At 46.8% G+C, this 19587-nt stretch overlaps 2 protein-coding genes across 12 annotated transcripts in view; one reads left to right on the top strand and one right to left on the bottom strand.

The window, feature by feature from the left end:
* PI4K2A (phosphatidylinositol 4-kinase type 2 alpha) overlaps positions 1–1702 on the bottom strand; it is a 33711-nt gene extending 32009 nt beyond the window's left edge. The window contains exon 1 of the mRNA XM_045438457.1: positions 1188–1702. Within this exon, the coding sequence (XP_045294413.1) occupies positions 1188–1622 (435 nt within the window). The 5' untranslated portion in view covers positions 1623–1702. The remainder of the gene's footprint in view (positions 1–1187) is intronic.
* A 4637-nt stretch (positions 1703–6339) lies between these two features.
* MORN4 (MORN repeat containing 4) lies at positions 6340–17980 on the top strand. Of its 11 annotated transcripts, none has more exons than XM_045438449.1 (7): positions 6340–6454; positions 7364–7455; positions 13539–13710; positions 13943–14040; positions 15524–15638; positions 16251–16360; positions 16609–17980. In XM_045438449.1, exons 4-7 carry the CDS (start codon positions 13974–13976, stop codon positions 16755–16757), a joined length of 441 nt encoding a protein of 146 aa, XP_045294405.1. In that variant the 5' UTR covers positions 6340–6454; positions 7364–7455; positions 13539–13710; positions 13943–13973; the 3' UTR covers positions 16758–17980. The 11 variants fall into 11 exon arrangements, with proteins under 11 accessions (XP_045294405.1, XP_045294406.1, XP_045294407.1 ...); XM_045438450.1 differs by lacking the exon at positions 13539–13710 and adding an exon at positions 10159–10497; XM_045438451.1 differs by lacking the exon at positions 13539–13710 and adding an exon at positions 10159–10525.
* The last annotated feature ends 1607 nt before the right edge of the window (positions 17981–19587 follow it).

Genomic DNA, 19587 nt, shown 5'->3' with positions numbered 1-19587 from the left:
CAGTCCATCCTGGCCACTCGGCACTCCTATCAGAACAGCACGCCAGCCATGTAAAGAGTTCACACAGGAGAGATGCAGGGAAAATCTGTGGGAGATTTGACAATCATCATTTTAATAAGTATAACAATAATACATTTTTCCAAGAAACCATTCTGATCTATCCAAGAATTCTGACAGGGAAAAGTTAATACTTTTTGACCCACTGATATTCCACTGATCCCTCTGGTCTTATATAAATGCCTTAAATTCTTCTGCAGCTATCAAAAGAATAAAGGTCACCGCTCAGCTGCCCTGGTCACCCCATGTCCCATCCCAACCCATCTCATCCCCATCCCCCTATTTATACACATGCAGTGGACAAAATAAAGGCCAGCAAACACTTTGCCTTAGCTAAAAAGCGAACTGCTGATAGTCCTAGGAGAGAAATGAAAGTAAAATGTAGGAGGTAGTCCTGTGTTTCTAAAACTCCACATTCTTTACTGAGAAGACATGAAAAAGAATTTGAACAATTTCCCAGAAGTGAGCAATAATCAAGGCAGATGAAACTGGTAAGTCCACCAACTTCATCACCGACGTTTGCCAGTAAGAGACCTGGGGCAGTGGTAGACATCCCCACGACACAGAAGGCTGGAACTGAACCCTCAGAGGCCCTGATGGGTCACCCGTCCTTCTCAATAAACAGCGACAACGCTGGTTCGGTCCAAAAAAAAGGAAATGGGCCCAAATCTCAAATCTGTGGTACAATGGACAACGCTGGTGCAGTCCAAAAAGAGGAAATAGACCAAAGCTCAAATCTGTAGGACAATGGCCGAATAGCAGTCTCTGTAGTTTAAAGCTAAGGAACCTACTAGAAAGCAGCATCTCCCCGCGCGTCTCTGTCGAGAAGCCGATTGTCCCACCACACCGCTGGGCCCCTCGCCTGTATCTGGTCAATTTCTCTTTTTCATTCTCCGCTCACTACTCCCCCACCAAATAGGTTCTGATTTATTTCTTCATTCCGCAGAGCTTCTCCATCTCCAGTCCTCAGGGGCATTCCAAAATCTTGCCAAGGGCTCTGCACTGTGAAGTTTCTCCCTTTTGCAGCCTTTCAACCCCCCTTTTCCCCGTGGCTGTGCGAAGCTGCTAATTCCCCCGGACAGGCCCACCCTCCCCGAAGGCAGCGGCGGCAGCCCCCACCCCGCTCTCACCCCCTGAGGGTCCTTGACGAAGTAGCTTCCGCTGGAGCCCTGGTAGATGCGCTCGGGGAAGATGCAGCGTTCGATGGCCAGCTCCGCCTGCCGCACCACCGTCTCGAACTCGGGGTCCTCCGGAAACTCATTCCGCTCGCGGTGGGCCTGCGCGGCGTGCGCCGCCGCCGCCGCCTGAGCGGCCAGGGCTTGGGCCTGCGCCGCCACGGTTTGGGTCTGGCCCTGGGCCGCCGCGCCCCGAGCCCGATCCAGCAGTGGCTGCCGCTCCCGGTCGTGGCCTGGCGAGCCCGGCGGAGAGGGGGCCGGGCCGGCCGCCGCCGCCACTCGGACCGCGCCCCCCGGCACCTGCGGAAAGTGAGCGCCCGAGCCGGACGGGAAGGTGTAGTCCGGGGGTTGGGCCCGCTCGGGGGACACCAGTGGGCTCGTTTCGTCCATCCCTCAGGCCGCCGGCTCCGGGTCCCGGTGCGCTCCACACAGCTGAGCCCCGGGCAGGGACCAATCGGAGACACCCCCAACCCCCGCCTGACCAACCAGGTCGCGGCGCCTTGCCGGCCCCGCCCCTACCTAGCCTGTTTACTTGGCGACGCGTAGGTACGACCCCTCGCGCGCGAACGGTAGCCAATCAGAACCACTGTCTACGTAATCGCGCCCTCCGCATTTTTCGCCCGTCACCGTCGATGAAGACCGCGCATGCTCCAGGAGCCAGACCCAGGTCAGACACGCCCCTTGCTCTTACCAACCCCGCCCCGCCCCTAGCTTCCTGTTGCTGACCTGTCTCTGGGAGCTTTCAATAAAGTAGCCTACCTAATCAGTCATTTGTTGAGTGCCTGCTATGAACCAACCAGCTGTGAAACTGGAGAGATCTAGTCTTTGTATCTGCATTCATTCAATCATGCACTCATTCATAAAATATTTATTGAGTACCTACTATGTTCCAAAGTGCTAGCGAGACAAAAATGAAGCAAAGAAAAATACCTAATCTGCCTAAATTAAAAGGTTTTTAAAAATCACAGCCCTAATGCAATTTACACAGTGTCTGGCCTGGATGCTTAATGCTTATTTGTTAATTGATGGAAGATACGGTCTTAGACTAAAAGGTTCCATGAGGTAAAAGTCCATGACTGTTTTATTCACCGCTGTAAAACCTCAGTGTCTAGACACAATAGGGACTCAGTATATTTTTAGTAGTGGAAAAGAGAAGGAAGATCAAGCTGAAGACACACAGCCCTCTGAGGCAGCAGAAAAGGAGCCAACAATGAAAACTGAAAACTCCATAATAGAAGTTCAACGATTTGGGGGTAGGCCTTCAGCAAAGGCCTTAAAGGGGGTGTGTGCTATGAAAGAATAATGTAATTATATTACTGGAGGAAAAGAGAAAAAAGAGAGAATGAGAGTCATTTGAGTTTGAACCCCATCTGAACACTTAAGAGTGTGTTTTCTCATCTGTAAAATGGGAATTATCCCTTCCTCAATTAAATAAAAATTAAGAGAAGGTATGTAAAACACTTAGCATAGTGGTTAGTACACTCAACAAATGGTAGCTTTTTTATTGTTGATGCTGTTTTTGTTTTGTGCTTAAAATAACCAGCAGACTAGACTATGGGTTTTCACAAGAGATGACCAGCCAAATAGTAACCAATATTTCATAATCATTCTTTCTTGAATCAAATTATTGCCACAGCTAGTAAAAGTACTGAATCGAAACAACTTATTGTTTATTTTGTTTTTGTTTTTTGTTTTATTAAGTTTATTTATTTATTTTGAGGCGGGGAAGGGGCAGAGAGGAATGAGAGAATCCCAAGCAGGCTCCACACTGCCAGCTCAGCCCCTGATGTGGGGCTTGAACCCACGAACCTTGAGATTGTGACCTGAGCCAAAACCAAGAGTCAAATGCTCAACCAAGTAAGCCACCCAGCCACCCCGAAACAACTTATTATTTAATTACATGTATGACAATGTCTTAATGTTTTTTTGGCATGTAACCCATTTTAGGCAAAGGTCCATACAGTTTCCCCTTTCAGTTACAAGACATATATTCCCCTTCCCTATACAGATATCAAATAATTCAGTAGTACTTGCCCTTGTGTCCGAGGGATCATAGTCACAGAGATGATCTCTTGGTATTGATCTCATTTAGCCCCTAACTTCAAATTGTCAAGGAAAGCTGCAAGATTTAGAGTTCTCCTTTGAATTCTGGGTCTTCTCTATGGAAAACTCTCAGAATTTATTTCTGAATCTACCCCTTAGAACTTGATTTTCCTTTTACTGAAAAAAAAGGAGGGGGGATCAATACATTCCCTATTACCTATGAAGAGCTAGCACTCACCAAATGCTACACACGTGCCAGGCATTATTTTTTGTATATTCCATGGATGTAAATGGACTACATGTAACTGGCATTACAGCTCCTATGATGTTCGAAACTGAGTAATGTATGCAGCTGGTCTGTGGCAGAGCTGGATCCAAATCCAGGCACACCAACTCAATGCTTTTAACACTATATTGCTTCTTATTAAATATCTCTATGGGATGTGTCTCATATGAACCCCCTTTCTGTCCATTTTCATGGATGCCACATTACTTTTGAGACTCTCAAGATGTCTTAGCTATATTATTAAAATAGCTTATGAATTTGTTTCTCTGCTTCCAACCTCTCTGATTATCTCTGAGTATCACTACCAGATTAATTTTCTTAAAACACTGGTTTCCTTTGGGCTCCCGGGTGGCTCAGTTGGTTAAGCATCCAACTTCAGCCCAGGTCAGGGTCTCATGGTTTATGAGTTCAAGCCTTGCATAGGGCTCTCTGCTGTCAGCACAGAGCACACACTTCGGATCCTCTGTCTCCCTCTCTTTCTGCCCCTCCCCCATTCTCTCTCTCTCAAAAATAAACAAACAGGAAAAATGAGGAGACTGAGCTAAAAGATTAAAAACAATAACAACACTGGTTTCCTTGTGTCACTGCTCTGATCAAGAAACTACATTTTTGGGGGGGAAAAAAGAAACTACATTTTTGGGACGTCTGGGTGGCTCAGTCAGTTGAGCATCGGATTCTTGATTTCTGCTCAGGCCATGATCCCAGGGTCATGGAATCAAGCCCCAAATCAAGCTCTGAGATGAGCTTCGAACCTGCTTAGGATTCTCTCTCCCTCTCTCTCTCTCTCTCTGTCTCTCTCTCTCTCCCTTTGGTCCTCTCCCCTGATCATGAGGTCTCTTGAAAAGAAAACATTTTCATTGCAGTAAAATATGCATAATATTTATCATTTTAACCATTTCACAAGTGTACAATTCGTTAACATTAAATACATTCACAACGTTGTGTAACCATCACCACTGCCTATACCCAAAACTTTTTCATCATCCCAACAAAAACTCCATATCCATTGAACAGTAACTCCCTCCTCCTCTAGTCCCTGGTAACCTCTATTCTACTTTGTGTATCTATGAATTTTCCCATTCAAAACACTACATTTTGCAAAACATATCTTCCCCCTAATTTTTCTCCATAGTTTAACCACAATCCATCCTTATTTCATCAAATTCTGATATATATATTCTTCAATGTAATAAGATCTATATTCTTGACACTCCATTCTCTCAACAACTAATTATATCTATATTCGGTACCACACAGTTTAGCATGTTTAACCATTGAATGTTAGAGCTGGTTGAATCTTATAGGTCTGCTAGTCCAATCTCATTTTACAGGCTGGAGAGCTTAATAACTTGTTTGAAGCCCCACACATTTGGTGGCAGGCATGGGATTTGAACACAGAATCCAAGTCTTTTTTTTTTTTTTTTTTTTTTTTTCAACGTTTATTTATTTTTGGGACAGAGAGAGACAGAGCATGAACGGGGGAGGGGCAGAGAGAGAGGGAGACACAGAATCAGAAACAGGCTCCAGGCTCTGAGCCATCAGCCCAGAGCCCGACGCGGGGCTCGAACTCACGGACCGCGAGATCGTGACCTGGCTGAAGTCGGACGCTCAACCGACTGCGCCCCCCAGGCGCCCCCCAAGTCTTTTAAAATAATGTAAAAATGGTGTTTATTGAGCACTTATACACTGTACTGTCATACAAGTCCTGGGGAGTCTTTATCATTATTATTATCATTTTCATTTTCTATTCCACAGATGAGGAAAACCCCAATTCAGAGAAGCAGTTTGCTTATTCTCTTCATGCGTTTGCCTTCTTTTAATAATTAAATATAATCTTGAATTTTACATGTACATGAATCTTTTCTTCTTCACATGGAGGCAGTAAGTTCCAGGAGGGCAACGATCTGTGTCTTTTCTAGCTGCATTCACTTTGTTCAGTAAATAAATACTGTATACGGATAAACGGATTGGTGTGCACGGTATTTGGAGGATTTGCTCCAATATTGACACTATATTTATTTATTTTTTAATGTTTATTTATTTTTTGAGGGTGGGGGCACAGAGAGAAAGCCGGGGGTGGGGGGAGAATTCCAAGCAGGATCCGTGCTCTCAGCGCAGAGTCACAGGCAGGACTCCATCTCATCGTCTGAGATCCTGACCTGAAGCCGAAATCAAGAGTCTGAGCTTAAGGACTGAGCCACCCAGACACCCCAACACTATATTTTAAATACAAAGGATCTGAGTAATGACAACACAAATCCTAACAACGAATGAATGCAGAAGTGTCCCGATATCACAATGCTGGCACAGGGTTGACGCTCATTCAACTGCAGTTGCCTAGTCTAGCATGTTACCATTTACAAAACTGAACCTCAAAAGCCAGATTTGGGTTCTGCCCTTAAACCAGGGAGGGGCCATTTACAACTCTGAAGGTCCGCACAGGATCGAGCCCCTTGAGATGGTGGTCACTGTTGCTTCTGACTCAGGTTTTGTTTTGTTTTGTTGTGTGTGTGACATTTCGGCTAGGCTGTCTCTGGGTAGGTAAGACCTGAGGTCTTCACCAGGGTGGCCAAGGTGGGATCATGGGTTCAGCCCCACCCCTCTCTCGGATGTTTGTCCAGAGATCCAGAGACACTCCGCCCCGCACAAAGATGGCGCACAGTTCGGGCCGGACCAATGGAGAGTGGCGTTGCTCCCGGTTGCCTAGGTAACAGCCAATGGGCAGCGGGAATTGCGCCCAGTGCGGCCGCCGGGGATGGCGGCGTCAAGTGGGGCAGGCGCTGGTGGAGGTGGTGGAGAGGCAGGTGGCAGGGGCGATCCCGGCGGAGCGGCGGTCCCGGCAGCTGGATCCCCGGGTCGGGGCGTGACTGTCATCCCGGAAGGCGGAGCTCAGGTTGGCTGGCAGCGCAGGAGGGAAGGGGCCAGGAGAATGTGGTCGGTGAGGAAGGGACTGAGGAGACCATCCCAAGATAACCGGCTGGGGATCGTGACTCCACCCAGGACGCGCTGACCAGAGGGTGGGGTCCTTAGGGTGTCAAACCCAGACCTCCAGTCTCTACCGCTGGGGCCGAGGTCCGAGAGAGCCCACGGTACCCGGCTTAGCGGGTGGGTGGGGGCTGCGTCCGGAGTGGGTGGCAGACCAGTGTGAGCAGAGACCTGACCCAGGCGGGAGAGCAGAGCTTGGGTAGAGGAAAGGATCGGTGCTGGGATGCAAGAACGGGGTGGGAAATCGACTAGGAAGTGTTGTTAGTTGGGTCTAGGGCTTTGTTTGCCCTGGGTCCGCCTCTCACACTCTGGTGGAGAGACGTCCCACACAACGAGGCTTGGGGAATGAGATGCCTCAATTCATGGTGGCACCCCTGCTGGGTGGCACCTCCAAACTGCTTAGATATCCGCGGGCGTAACTCGGCTTTATTAAAACCCGGTCCAGGCATTTTCTTTTCCATAAAACAGAATAGTATCGTGGCCGTCCCCATCACCCCCAGGTTTTGTTTTGTTTCGTTTTTTACTACCCTCAGTTCTAGTGTCAGGATTTTCTTCCCACTTTCTTCGATCTAATCGCCACACCGGTCTTCCTAAATAAGACCTTCATCTAGTAGCAACACATTTTTATTAATTTTTTTTTTTTTTTACTTTTCGAGTTCAAGGGAGATTTATAGTAAAAAGACTTGCAGACTTATAAGAAAAAAAAAACAGTTTTTTCAAGCTCATTTAAAACATTTAAAAAAGAATGTTTGACTTTTTGTTCTAGGTTTCTTACAAGCCTAAGTTTTGTTCATCAAGCTCTTCCTCTTCTCTTTAGGATTCTGAAAGCCTAAGACTGCTTCCTTTATAATTAAGAGAACTTTGACAAGACGTTCATATCTGGGGAGGCTTTGGAGGAACCATGTAAAGGTATATGTGGGAAAAGCTGGCTGCCTCAAAACAGTATTCTTAAACTGAAAATCTGTTCCTTTTTATGTTAGTTAGTTAGTTAGTTTTTAATCCTCTGAATTTGGACACAAGTTATTGTGAATGCATAAGTATTTTTTTAACAAGTTTGATTTCTAAAATCTGAAAAAAGACAAATGGAATACAAATAAAAGTTACATTCCTGTCTCCAAGTTCTATTTGGAAATGTCAGGGTCAAGAGAAAATAAAGATAGCAGGGAGGTAGTCTGTTGTGCAGACCAATCGTGTATTCATTTCAGGGACAAAATAGTTATTTTCTTTTAGATAAATGTTTGGATTGATCCTTTGCAACCCATCTACCAAAAGAGCAGAAAGGGTGGGTATCTGTTTAGAGGCATGAATCTTCTTGCTTTTGTGACTAGATTCCATATGCATAGCTGAAGCCTAAACTCCTAGGCCACCTGTTCTCTTTAAAAAGACTTTTATGGTAACTGACACAAATACTGGTTTACATGCTTATTAAAGTGTTGGGTTTTCAGTCTTCATTAGCACTGGCTATACTATATTGAACTAGATTTGTCTCAATGACCATGATTTCTTTTTGGGTCATTGGATATGCGAAGTGACTATTACTTAGCATGGCTAGTTACAGAAGTTATAAATGAAGATCCCGACACTGTCCCAGGTGGTGACAGTATCAATTATTTGGACTAGGTAGAAGTTTCTAGTCAAATGTGTTCAACCATGGCCTGAGGCCATAGAGTCTACATGTGTTTCCTTAATTAGCGCTGCTGATTATGTTCTTGGGGATGGGCGTCATTTTGACCAACTGTTGAAGAGTTTGCTCTGTCTCCCTAGGTAAAAAAAAGGAATGGAAATGTATTTTTGAAAAACAAATGAGAGATGATGGTGGCAGGGTTACGTGGAGAGATGATGTTCCACTTACTATATAGCCATATAATATATTACCCCAAATCTAGCTGCTTAAAACAACCATATGATGCTCACAGGTTCTGTGAGTCAGGAATTTGTACAGGGCATCATGGGGATGACCTCCTTCTGCTCCATGATACCTTAGATGGGACGCTGACTTAATGGCCGGGAGCTAGAATCATCTGAATGCTCCTTTGCTCACAGCTGGCGCCTGGGCTGGGCTGATTCAAAGTTGGGAGCAGCCAACTAGAGCACCAACACGTGGCTCTTTGTGGCTTAGCTTCCTCACAGCACATTAGCCTCCAGGTAGTCAGACTTCTCATGTGGTGGCTCAGGTCTCTAAGCATAAGTGTCCCATTGAGCAAGAGGGTAGATGTATCACCTTTTCTTTCTTTCTTTCTTTCTTTCTTTCTTTCTTTCTTTCTTTCTTTCTTTCTTTCTTTCTTTCTTTCTTTTTCTTTTTTTAAGTTTTATTTATTTTGAGAGAGAGAGTGAGCGTGCACAAATTGGGGGAGAGGCAAAGAGAGAGGGAGAGAGAGAATCCCAAGCAGGCTCCAAACTGTCTGTGCAGAGCCCGACTCAGGGCTTGATCCCACAAACCGTGAGATCTTGACGTGAGCTACAAACAAGAGTCAGACGCTTAACCCATTGAGCCACCCCGGTGCCCGATGCATCACCTTTTCTGATCTGACCTTAGAACACACCATTGCTTCCATCGTGTTCTGTCAGTTGAAGCATTCATAAGCCTGCCCAGATTCAGAGAAGAAGAGTTACACTCCATCTTTATCATGGAACAGTGGCAAGGTCAAATTGTAGAACGTGTAATACAGGAGATATGATTGCAAACGTCTTTGGAAAATACAACCTGCCCCATTGGGTAGAGGATGATCTCTCAAGTTTCACTGGAAAATTTAGGATATATTCCCTAAGAGCTAACAGCATACCAAAAGAGTGGCAAAGTTTACAGTTTGAGTGGCCGGCTAATACTTTGTCCAAAGATAGTCTTCAAACTGGAGAAACACTGTTCACTTTCTTTCAGGGACCTTCTACTGGTCCATCTGAAAGGAGTGGGATGCCACTATGTGGAAATTTCATGTAGCCTTGAGAAAAAGCAAACAGGGGTGCCTGGCTGGCTCGGTTGGTAGAGCATGCAACTCTTAATCTCAGGGTCTTGAGTTCAAGCCCCACGTTGGGCATGGAGCCTACTTAAAATTAAAAAAAAAAAAAAAAAAAAATAGGGGCATCTGGATGGCTCAGTCAGTTAGGCATCTGACTTTGGCTCAGGTCATGATCTCCCAGTTCATGGGTTTGAGCTCCGCACTGGGCTCTGTGCTGTCAGCACAGAGCTGGCTTGGGATTCTCTCTCCCCATGAGCCATTGGGCAGTCAAACTGACTCCTCACATGACACCACAAGAACTCCTTCCAGACCTCTGAGTGAAGACAAGTTAACAGCTGCCAAACATCAAAAGGAAATGCCTTTATCTTACCATCTTACTGCCTGAATAATGATTTTGTGTTTTATGTTTTGGAACGGTGGTTTAGTTATAAGATTTATTATAAGATATGGCCCTTAAGATTCTGACTGGTTTTGAAGGAATGAAATATTTCAGCTTTGTGCCATAAGCTGTGTTTTCAGCGTGCTGACCTCACTAGTTCTGGGAAGAGCTGAAGACGGCCTGTAGTTATCAAAGCCTATCTGGACTGGAAAGTTTTCCTCTGGCAGTTTCAGTGGGAAACTGCTTCTCTTCCTCTCATTAATGTTGTATTTGCAGCACAGTCATGCTGGCCTCTACCCCAGGCACACTGATGCCGGGCTGACAACAAGAGGCTTGTGGACCTGAAATTGGATGCTGACCTTGTGGAACGTTGATGGGACAGAGATGGCACCCCAGGAACCAGCGTCATCTCTCAGAGAAGATAGCCCCAGAGGTTTTGAGGGGCTTTAACACACGAAGAAAATGGCCCCTGTCTCAGGATATCTTCTGGTGTGTGAGAGACCCTGGACATGGAGCTCCCAAGTCGCCACAACAGCGAGAAAATCCCTGGGGACGCTGTGGAAGGGGCTCCCAGACATCACTGGAAGAGCTTCCGAAGCTGGCCTCATTAAGGAGGTAGAAACAAATGCGGCTCCAGGTTTGGGTGAGAGCAAGGGATTCTCAAAACTCATCTGTCCTCATAGCTGGGAAGAAACGCGAGCTTTGAGACAGGGCCAGGGCCCAGAAGATGTCACTGAGCCCCACTCTGTTCAGGCCCAGCTGTTTGCACATCACACCATTTCTGGGCTTGCGGCATCTGTATCAAAAAGCATCATGACAGAGGCCAAAATCAAAATATCCCGTAGGGTGGTGATAAAGAATACACGAGTGGCAATTGTAGTTTACTTTTCCTCACCTTAGAATTTTCACCTCATTAGTCAACATTGGCTGATTTTTTTTTTTTCCAAAATGTTATTTGAATCACGTTGGTAGCATTTTATAATGAGACTTTAAAGAAATTTCCATTACAGTCGATGTGAATGTGTGAGTTTAGGTGTCTGGTTTTTGGTTTGCTTTTTTATTTTTTATCTTCAAAAAAATTTCTTTAATGTTTATTTATTTTTTGAGAGAGAGAGAGAGAGAGAGAGCATGAACAGGGGAGGGGCAGAGACAGAGAGGGAGACACAGAATCCAGAGCAGGCTCCAGACTCTGAGCTGTCAGCACAGAGCCCAATGCAAGGCTCAAAGTCACAAACCGCGAGATCATGACCTGAGCCAAAGTCAGACGCTTAACCAACTGAGCTACTCAGGTGCCCCTCCAAGTTGAACATTTAAAGCATTTTAGTATCAAACATGCCAGATCCCTCTTGTACTGTGGAACCTACTTTTGGCGACCCCATCTTGATGTTCCATAATGGAGACAGCAATACAACCCTTAATGTTGTGTGTGATTTGAGCTTTTCTGGGACTTGAAAGAAGCTAGCCATTGGCGCCAGGCCTGCAGGGATTTAAAATCTCACCCCTGTTTGGTCCTCCAGGTCTGGCCCCCATGTTGTGAAGAAGGGGTGCACTTGTCCTGTCGTAACTCAATCAGATGCTTGAGGGTCAGACTCTAGCTCACTGTTAATAACAGGGGACCTTTCAATGATGATTTCTAGGTCAGGGAACTTTCGCACATAGTATAGCTGTTTATTGGAGTAGTAGTTCCCATGCTTTCAAATGTTTAACAGTCTAACGATGTGCTTGTTGAAACTGCAGATTCCCAGGCTCTAACTTACAAAATCTGATTCAGTAGATCTGGTTGTGGGCCTAGGACTCTGCATTGTCACAGTCACTTGCAAAAATGTTTTATTGCTTAGATCTGGAAAAGATGAGGTGAGTAAAAAGACCTAGGAAATTATAAAAGGACTAGGGATTGCATTTTTAAAAAATATGTCAGATGATTCTGTTTGTCTATGCATTTCATGATATTTGGGGTTATCTTAACCCCCTTCTTTTTTTTTTAATTTTTAAATTTTGTTTAAATCCAAGTTAGTTAACACAGAGTGTAATAATGATTTCAGGAGTAGAATTTAGTGATTCATCACTTACATATAACACCCAGTGCTCATCCCAACAAGTGCTCTCTTTAATGCCCATCACCCATTTAGCCCATCCCCCACCTAGCACCCCTCCAGCAACCCTCGGTTTGTTCTCTGTATTTAAGAGTCTCTTATGGTTTGCCTTAACCCCCTTCTTATTGGATATCTTTGAATCGAATACAGGCATTCTTTTACTACACCTGTGAAGCCATACCTAGCCAGCCTCTCTGTCCTACTTATTCCTTCCTTCTGCTCCCATTATGCTGTTATCCCCTTAGTTCAGGTCTTATGATCTTGTACCTGGGTGTATCAGTTAGCTTTTTCTGGGTAATAACACACCATGGCTTAAAATAACAACCATGTATTTAGTCCGTGATTCTGTGGGTCATTAATTTGGAGCTGGGCTCGAGAGCAGCTCCGCTGGTCATGCCCGAGCTCACCCTGCATCTGTGGTCAATTGGTACAACAGCTCCACGTGACCCCTTGTCACCGGCCGGCTAGCCCGGGCTTGTCCACATGGGGGCAGAACAGTTCCAAGTGCAGTGAGAAGGCAAGCCCAGTGTATAGGCGCTTTGCAGACCTCTGCTGTATCACGTTTGTCCGCGTTCCATTAGCCAGAGCAAGTCATAGAACCCACCCAGACCCAGTGCGTGGAGGAACAAACTGCCTGTTAATGGAGGTGCTGCCATGTCACATCACAAGGGCATGAGCAGAGGGGGAGTAATTTGTGCTCATGTTCACAGTCTACTGAATTAGCACATCTCCCGCCTTGCAAGCTTTTCTGGCTGTAGGCTTTTACTGCTCCAAAGCATCCTGCTTCCCGCTGCCACATTCATTTTCCATGAGCGCCGCTTTCATATTGACATCCCTGTTCACAAACCCCCAGAACCTTCCCCTTTCCCCCGTCTTATTAGCTGTAGACTCTTCTGCCTAGCTTTCAAAGGTCTCCTTAAGGTAACCTGACCCTGAAAGCAGAGCATGCAATACAAGAGAGAAAGAACCAGCAGCAGTCAGGGAAGCCAGGGCACTCGTTCCAGCTCGGGCACAGACTGGCTTATAACTTCTCTGGGCTTCTGTCTCTCCATCTATAAAATGAGGGCATTTGGATGAAATCTGAAAGGTTTTTTCAGATTTCAGATTTCGGCTGAGTACCTAAGACAAACTTGTTTCCTGTTACTCCTTAAATAAACCTTCAACTGCAGTAAAACCCACATTAATATTTTTCCACCAAACATACAGGCATCATTGCTCCTTGTGCGTTCATTGCCCAGCTTTTCTCTATCTGCAGCTGCCCTTTGCCCTCTTCACTGCTTGTTTGTGGTCCATGCCATCTTGTCTTTGTTCATCTCTGCCATCCAGTCTGATGCTTAATTACATGATCTCTCGTCTTGTTCAGTGGTTCAGTTATTAGCCTTAGCAACTAGATTGCAAACTCATTGAGGGAAGAGACTATATTTTATATATCAACTAAACACATAGTAGGTATCAAGCCAATATTTGTAGATTAATCCTCAGTTTCTATCCCAGGTCATAGAAAATTGGAACTGGCTGATAACTTTTTAAAAAAAAAATTTTTTTTTTTTTATGTTTATTCAGTTCCTGACAGAGAGAGCACGGGAGGGTCAGAGAGGGAGAGGGAGACACAGAATCCGAAGCAGGCTCCAGGCTCTGAGCTGTCAGCACAGAGCCCGACGTGAAGCTCGAACTCATGAACTGCGAGATCATGACCTGAGCCGAAGTCGGAGACTTAACTGACTGAGCCACCCAGGTGCCCCCTGGCTGATAACTTTTAAGATCAGTAGGAGGATAAGACTGCTTGAACAGAGGGGATGGTTGCGGGTGGGGTTTGGAGAGGTGGGTATATTTGTTAAATGTATCTACGGTAATATCTATATACTTACCACGCTGGTAAGTATATAGAATATATCTGTAAAATTGCTTTGCTGGCCTTTCCTCCAGCCATCCTGTGACTCCGATTCTCCTCTGCTTGTTCCCTGCAGTTTTCATACTTTTCTTCCATAAGCTGGCATCATGACCCTCACAAAAGGTTCCTTCACCTACTCTAGTGGGGAGGAATATCGCGGCGAGTGGAAGGAAGGTGAGAGGGCCCCTAGGGGTCAAGTGATGAATACTTCGTATGACTAAAGGACAAACACATAAAGCTATAGAAGCCAGCTGGATGAGTCTTCATGTCTAAGTCCAGGATTTAATCTGAATAGCGCCTTTCCTTTATTTGATTTTAGGCTTAAGTAAAGGAATTAGAAAATGCTGTTGTTTGCCCAGTCTCCAGCAACGAGTTAAATCTTTCCAGTTCTGAATATAAAGTGTTTTAGTATCCTTTTACCCTTTAATGTTACTATGTGGGAATTGTTTTTATAAATGCTTATGTACCAGGCAGAGTACAATGAATTATTTTAAGTGCCCATAAATTAGAAAGTGCAGAATTGATTGTAATGACTTGGTTCTAATGCATCTTAAAAAGTTAAGGAAGATCTAGAAATTAGGACAGACGCTTGAGAGCAAATGACATCCATTGCCTTGAATTTCCCGTGACAGCTCATTACATTCGGAAGTAACTATTCATAGGAATGGTGAAATTCTTCAGAGCCTGAGAAACACAGTCTGGCCACTTAAAAGCCTCGTGGGTCCAGTCCCATCAAGCCAGGAACCACCCCGAGGAGAGGAGCCTTCACTTCCCACAGTCAGTGAAGAGACATTCAGGCTGTTTCCAGACACGCACCCACGTCTTTTCACGCTAGATCCCTGCAGCTGATGAATCCTTGAGCCTTGAGAGGAGAAACTGTGCAACTGGGTGTGACCCTGTCTCAGTACACCCCCGTGCCTCTCCCCTGCCTCCCCAGCACCTGCTGTCCCCTCGGCTCCAGCCATTTAGAGCGGCCACCCTCTGTCCCCCGGAAGGGTTCCTTCGTACTCTGTTAGAGGACAGGATTGCTCCTCCAGCATCTTGCTGTTTTCTGGTCAGGTCAGTGGGTAAGCACAGCCCTGCTGACCTGACCAAGCCCAAACCAGCGTCGCCAGTCTGGCTGGTAGGTTGGCCCCCTGGCTTCGAGGTGCAGAGGGGCACTTGTTTTCCTCAGAGGGCAGCATAAGTAGGTGTTGAGGGCTCTCCAGCCAGGATGCCTGCCGCATTTGCTCTCTTGCTCTGCTACTTAACTGCCCTGTGATCTCGAGTAAGCGATTTGGCTTCTCCCTAGCCTTGGTTTCTGCATCTGTGAAATGGGAACAATAATAGTACTGTGCCCACCTCCTAACGCCGTGAGGATTAAATAAGATGATAAGCACAAAGAGCTCAGAAGAGTGTGTGACACAGAGTAGAGGCCCTCTTATCATTCATACCTACAGAGATCTGCTGCCAATCTGATATTTGTGACAAGATGGGAAGGTCCAGGGAGCCAGATTTTCCTGCCTGACTCTGGGTAGTAGCTCTCTGCCCTGCCAGCGTCACTGCTTCTCTTCTTTCCTTTGTGGGTGGGGTGACAAAAGGCAAGAGATGTTAGGCAGCGAGGGGGTTCCTGAAGCTGCCCCATCCCAACCTGATGACTGTCTTTCTCTTTGCTCAGGCCGCAGACATGGTTTTGGTCAACTGATGTTTGCAGATGGTGGCACCTACCTGGGTCATTTTGAGAATGGGCTCTTCAATGGCTTCGGGGTACTGACCTTCTCAGATGGCTCAAGGCGAGTACTGGGTCATTCCTTTCTCAGCTTTGATAGTGATAAATAGCTGGTCAGACCTGAGATGTCCCAGGTCCTCTGAAAACAGGCAAAGAGGAAGCAGTTCTTTTATTAGTTACTTTATAAATAGATCTAAAATTTGAAATGGCGTGTCGCTGAGCGACCTTCCACCCCACTGCCATTCTCTTCTGTTATCGCCTTGAAATTAGAGCCTCACATCACACTTGCTCTCTGGCCCGTCTCTGCCGGTTGGGAGTGGGGCGAGTGGGGGCAGGGTGGAGCTTGCTCCTTGGCATTAATAAAGAACACTTACTGGGCGCCTGGGTGGCTCAGCTGGTTGAGTGTCTGACTCTTGGTTTTGGCTCAGGTCATGATCTCATGGTTCATGAGATTGGGTCCTGCCTCGGGCTCCACACTGACAGCATGGAGCCTGCTTGAAAATTATCTTTCTCCCTCTCTCTGTCCCACCCTTGCTCATTCTCTCTCTCTCTCTCTCTCTCTCTCTCTCTCTCTCTCTCTCAAAATAAATAAACAACACTTATTGGTAGCTGCTTCATGCAGTTAACCTGGACTGCCCACTACCCCTCTAAAGGCTAACGTGTCGTGTTTCTGCAGGTACGAGGGGGAGTTCGCCCAGGGCAAGTTTAACGGCGTTGGAGTCTTCATTCGACATGACAACATGACATTTGAAGGGGAATTTAAAAATGGCAGAGTGGATGGTTTTGGTAAGTCACAGCCCACCAGGACGGGTGACTGGGGGGAGCATCATACGGGCGGAGGGACACCTTGTCAGCTGTAGTGCTTTTATGGGTGTCCAGCGATCCAGAGTGACCGGGCCCTCACTCCTATTCATCGAGCGCGTGGATTGCGCTCCAGAGCAGACCTGTGAGTCCTCCTCACGGCTTGGCATCAGGCCGCTCCCTGAGTCACTAATGCCCTCGTCCATCCCGAATTTTCTCTGTCCCCCTCCAAGGCCTGCTGACTTTCCCCGATGGTTCTCATGGAATACCTCGCAACGAAGGCCTGTTTGAGAACAACAAGCTGCTGCGGCGTGAGAAGTGTTCCGCAGTCGTGCAGCGGGCCCAGAGCGCCTCCAAGTCCGCCAGAAATCTCACTGCCTGACGGGGCGTCGTGCGCCAGCTGACAAGTACTGGGTAAAGCAAAGGCCCCGTTACTCACTCAAGGTGAACAGATGTACCTGCTGTGAGAGGATATGAGGATGCCCGCAGAGAGCAGAAGCCTTGGGACGCCCCCACACCCGCCAGGCAGGGATTCCATCACAGAATTCTGAGGACTCGGGCCCCGCTGCCCACAGCAGGGTCACCAGTTCTCTTTCCTTCTCTCACTTGTTGGTATTCTGTGTCCCTAACACCTTGGGTTGCCCAGTGCAGACCTGCCTCTCCTTGATTTCCTGCCAAGCGGGGCAGAGCCTCTTCGTTCCGCCTGTATTTGGGGCAGTTGATCCCAGCCCCAAATTAGGGCTAATGCTTTGTGGCCCCCCCCCTCCCCCGGAGAAACAGGGAGAGAGGCAGGGGTGGCTTAGGCAGTTTAGCAGTCCTGTGAAAGCCACTGCCAGAGCTTTTCTGCGTGTCCCCCCCCCCCCCACCGCCTCCCCATTTGCTGCTGGTCGACTTCATGGCTCCAGGCCTCCCCCTTTGTCTTACTAGACTGCTATTTGTGTCTGCTTATTCCCCCTGTGAAGGGTTTGGTAAGAGTGCTGTTTCCCTGTCCCTTGACTTTATAAGCTGTCTTCCTTACCTGAGTTCCAGCAGCTAATCTGTGCCCTATTTGTGCCTCTCCTTTCTTAGACGGGACAGGATCCCTTTTGGGGATAGTCAAGACACTGATGTAAAGAGTCACCTTAGGACTTGTACTTTTTAGTTACTCCAGGGTGAAGGGCAGATATCCCTGGCCCATTTCAGGCCCTATCACGGAGTAATTGAATCCTTAGGGATGGCTTGGGCTGACACAGCCCCTTCCCAGTGGACTAGGAGGTCAGACCCACCTCAACCCCTTGGGGTTTGGGTAGAATTGGACCCATTCTAGGACTGCAGTGAACCAAAGAGAATTTGGTCCACTGTTTACTCTTCCACCATGAGCTTGGCCATCAGGCCTGGGAGGTCAGATCTTGACCGATAGGATCCCTATGTAGTTCATCATGGAGGCCCCCCAATTATCCTGTGACCCAGACACGCCCAGCCCACTCCCAGCCCCTTATCCTCACACTGAATGTCTCCTCAACAGCAGACTGTGGTGGAAATTATAGCCGTGTGCCTCCATGTATTCTCTGAGTTGTACTGTAGAAACAAGTGTTTATGAGGAATAAACAAATCACCAGAACTGCCTATACTTCATCACTTTACTCTTGCTCTGCATCCTCATGAATCAACCCATTTGCTGTTTCTAAAAGTTAATCACAGATGGGGGCTTAGTACCGATATTGCACGCTTTACTACATAGTACCTAATTCTCAAGACCTCTGCAGGGTAGGGGCATTTTTTTTTTAATCAGACAGACTCAGGTTGCCCAAACTAGGAAGTGGCAGAACTGAGTGGGATTTGTCTCTCAGTCTTTCTGATTCCAAATCACTTTCTACTGTATCTCTTGCCCGGAGCGTCAAGAGTACCCACGTCCTGAGACCAGTTATTGTCATACCTGCTGGGTTACCTCGGGCAGGTCAACTCCTGCTGGGGTTTCCCTTTTTCTGCAACAAGTAGAGTAATCCTTCCCCAGTGAGCTAATGTGCAACATTCACCTGCCATGCTAACCCCTTTTACACACACGATCTTACATAGCCCGGAGAGAAAGGGGCTGTTACTATCCCCAAATTACAGATCAGATTGGGCAGCGAAGTAGCTGTCCAAGGTCCCCAGACCATAAGTGGCAGGTCTAAGAACTTAAATGCAGGCCTGCTTAATTTAAGCCCAGAGGTTGAGTGCTTTCACCAGTGTACTAGCCAGCCTCCCGAGCCCTAATTTTTTGCCCCATTCCTTAAGCTAGATTCTCCGCTGAGCCCAGATCTGCCAGACTTTGCCTGTGAGAAGAGCCCAAGTGCTAAGCCCCAAGCCTCAGTACCATCCAGATGGCGGATTTCAGTTGAAGATTCACACCTTCCCTCTAGCCTCTGTCCTAAACAAGAATCTGTTTACCTTTCTTTTCAGCCAGAGTAATTTTTTTTTTTTAATTTTTTTTTTCAGCGTTTATTTATTTTTGGGACAGAGAGAGACAGCATGAACGGGGGAGGGGCAGAGAGAGAGGGAGACACAGAATCTGAAACAGGCTCCAGGCTCTGAGCAGTCAGCCCAGAGCCCGACGCGGGGCTTGAACTCATGGACCGCGAGATCGTGACCTAGCTGAAGTCGGATGCTTAACCGACCGCGCCACCCAGGCGCCCCTCAGCCAGAGTAATTTTTAAAAAATTCATCCCTGGTTTACTGCCACTAGTCAAGTATCACTAGAAGTTAAACATTTTTGGAGAAAGCAACCTTTCTGATTAATGGGCTACATGTTTCTAAATATCTTAGTTGAACTTTTTTGCCTCCTGCCTCCCACTCAAAACTTCAACTAAGCCTTTCCTCTAGGCCACTGCTAATCTAATACCTATGTTTGCTGAGTATTGTTAAGGCCTCTCTCAAAGCTGAGAAGGCCTTGACAAGTTTAATTGCCTCAGGGCGCCTGGGTGGCTCAGTTAAGTGTCAGAGTTCAGCTCAGGTTCCTGAGTTTGGCTCATGGTTCCTGAGTTCAAGCCCCACATCTGGGCTCTCTGCTGTCAGTGCAGAGCCTGCTTCAGATCCTCTGTCCCTCCCCCCTCTCTGTCCCTCCCCACCACACGCTTCCTCTCCTCTCAAAAATAAATAAACTTAAAAAAAGTTAAATTGCCTCTAGGAAGGTTCTTGACATCTAGGCAGGAACCTAAGGCTTGCGTAGCAGTGAAGTGTCAATTTTTACATAG

This window comes from Leopardus geoffroyi, chromosome D2 (assembly GCF_018350155.1).
Source record: "Leopardus geoffroyi isolate Oge1 chromosome D2, O.geoffroyi_Oge1_pat1.0, whole genome shotgun sequence".
NCBI classification, from domain to species: Eukaryota; Metazoa; Chordata; class Mammalia; order Carnivora; family Felidae; genus Leopardus; species Leopardus geoffroyi.
The sequence above is the reverse complement of the archived record's forward strand: the minus strand, read 5'-3'. Positions and strand labels throughout refer to the sequence as shown.

What these genes read in the sequence shown, in the direction of transcription:
- MORN4 (XM_045438444.1), top strand. Translation starts at nt 10,345, where the DNA reads ATGGCCCCTGTCTCAGGATATCTTCTGGTGTGTGAGAGACCCTGGACA. An exon ending in ACCTTCTCAGATGGCTCAAG is followed by an intron (nt 15,639 to 16,250) that starts GCGAGTACTGGG and finishes GTGTTTCTGCAG; the next exon opens with GTACGAGGGGGAGTTCGCCC. An exon ending in TGGCAGAGTGGATGGTTTTG is followed by an intron (nt 16,361 to 16,608) that starts GTAAGTCACAGC and finishes TCCCCCTCCAAG; the next exon opens with GCCTGCTGACTTTCCCCGAT.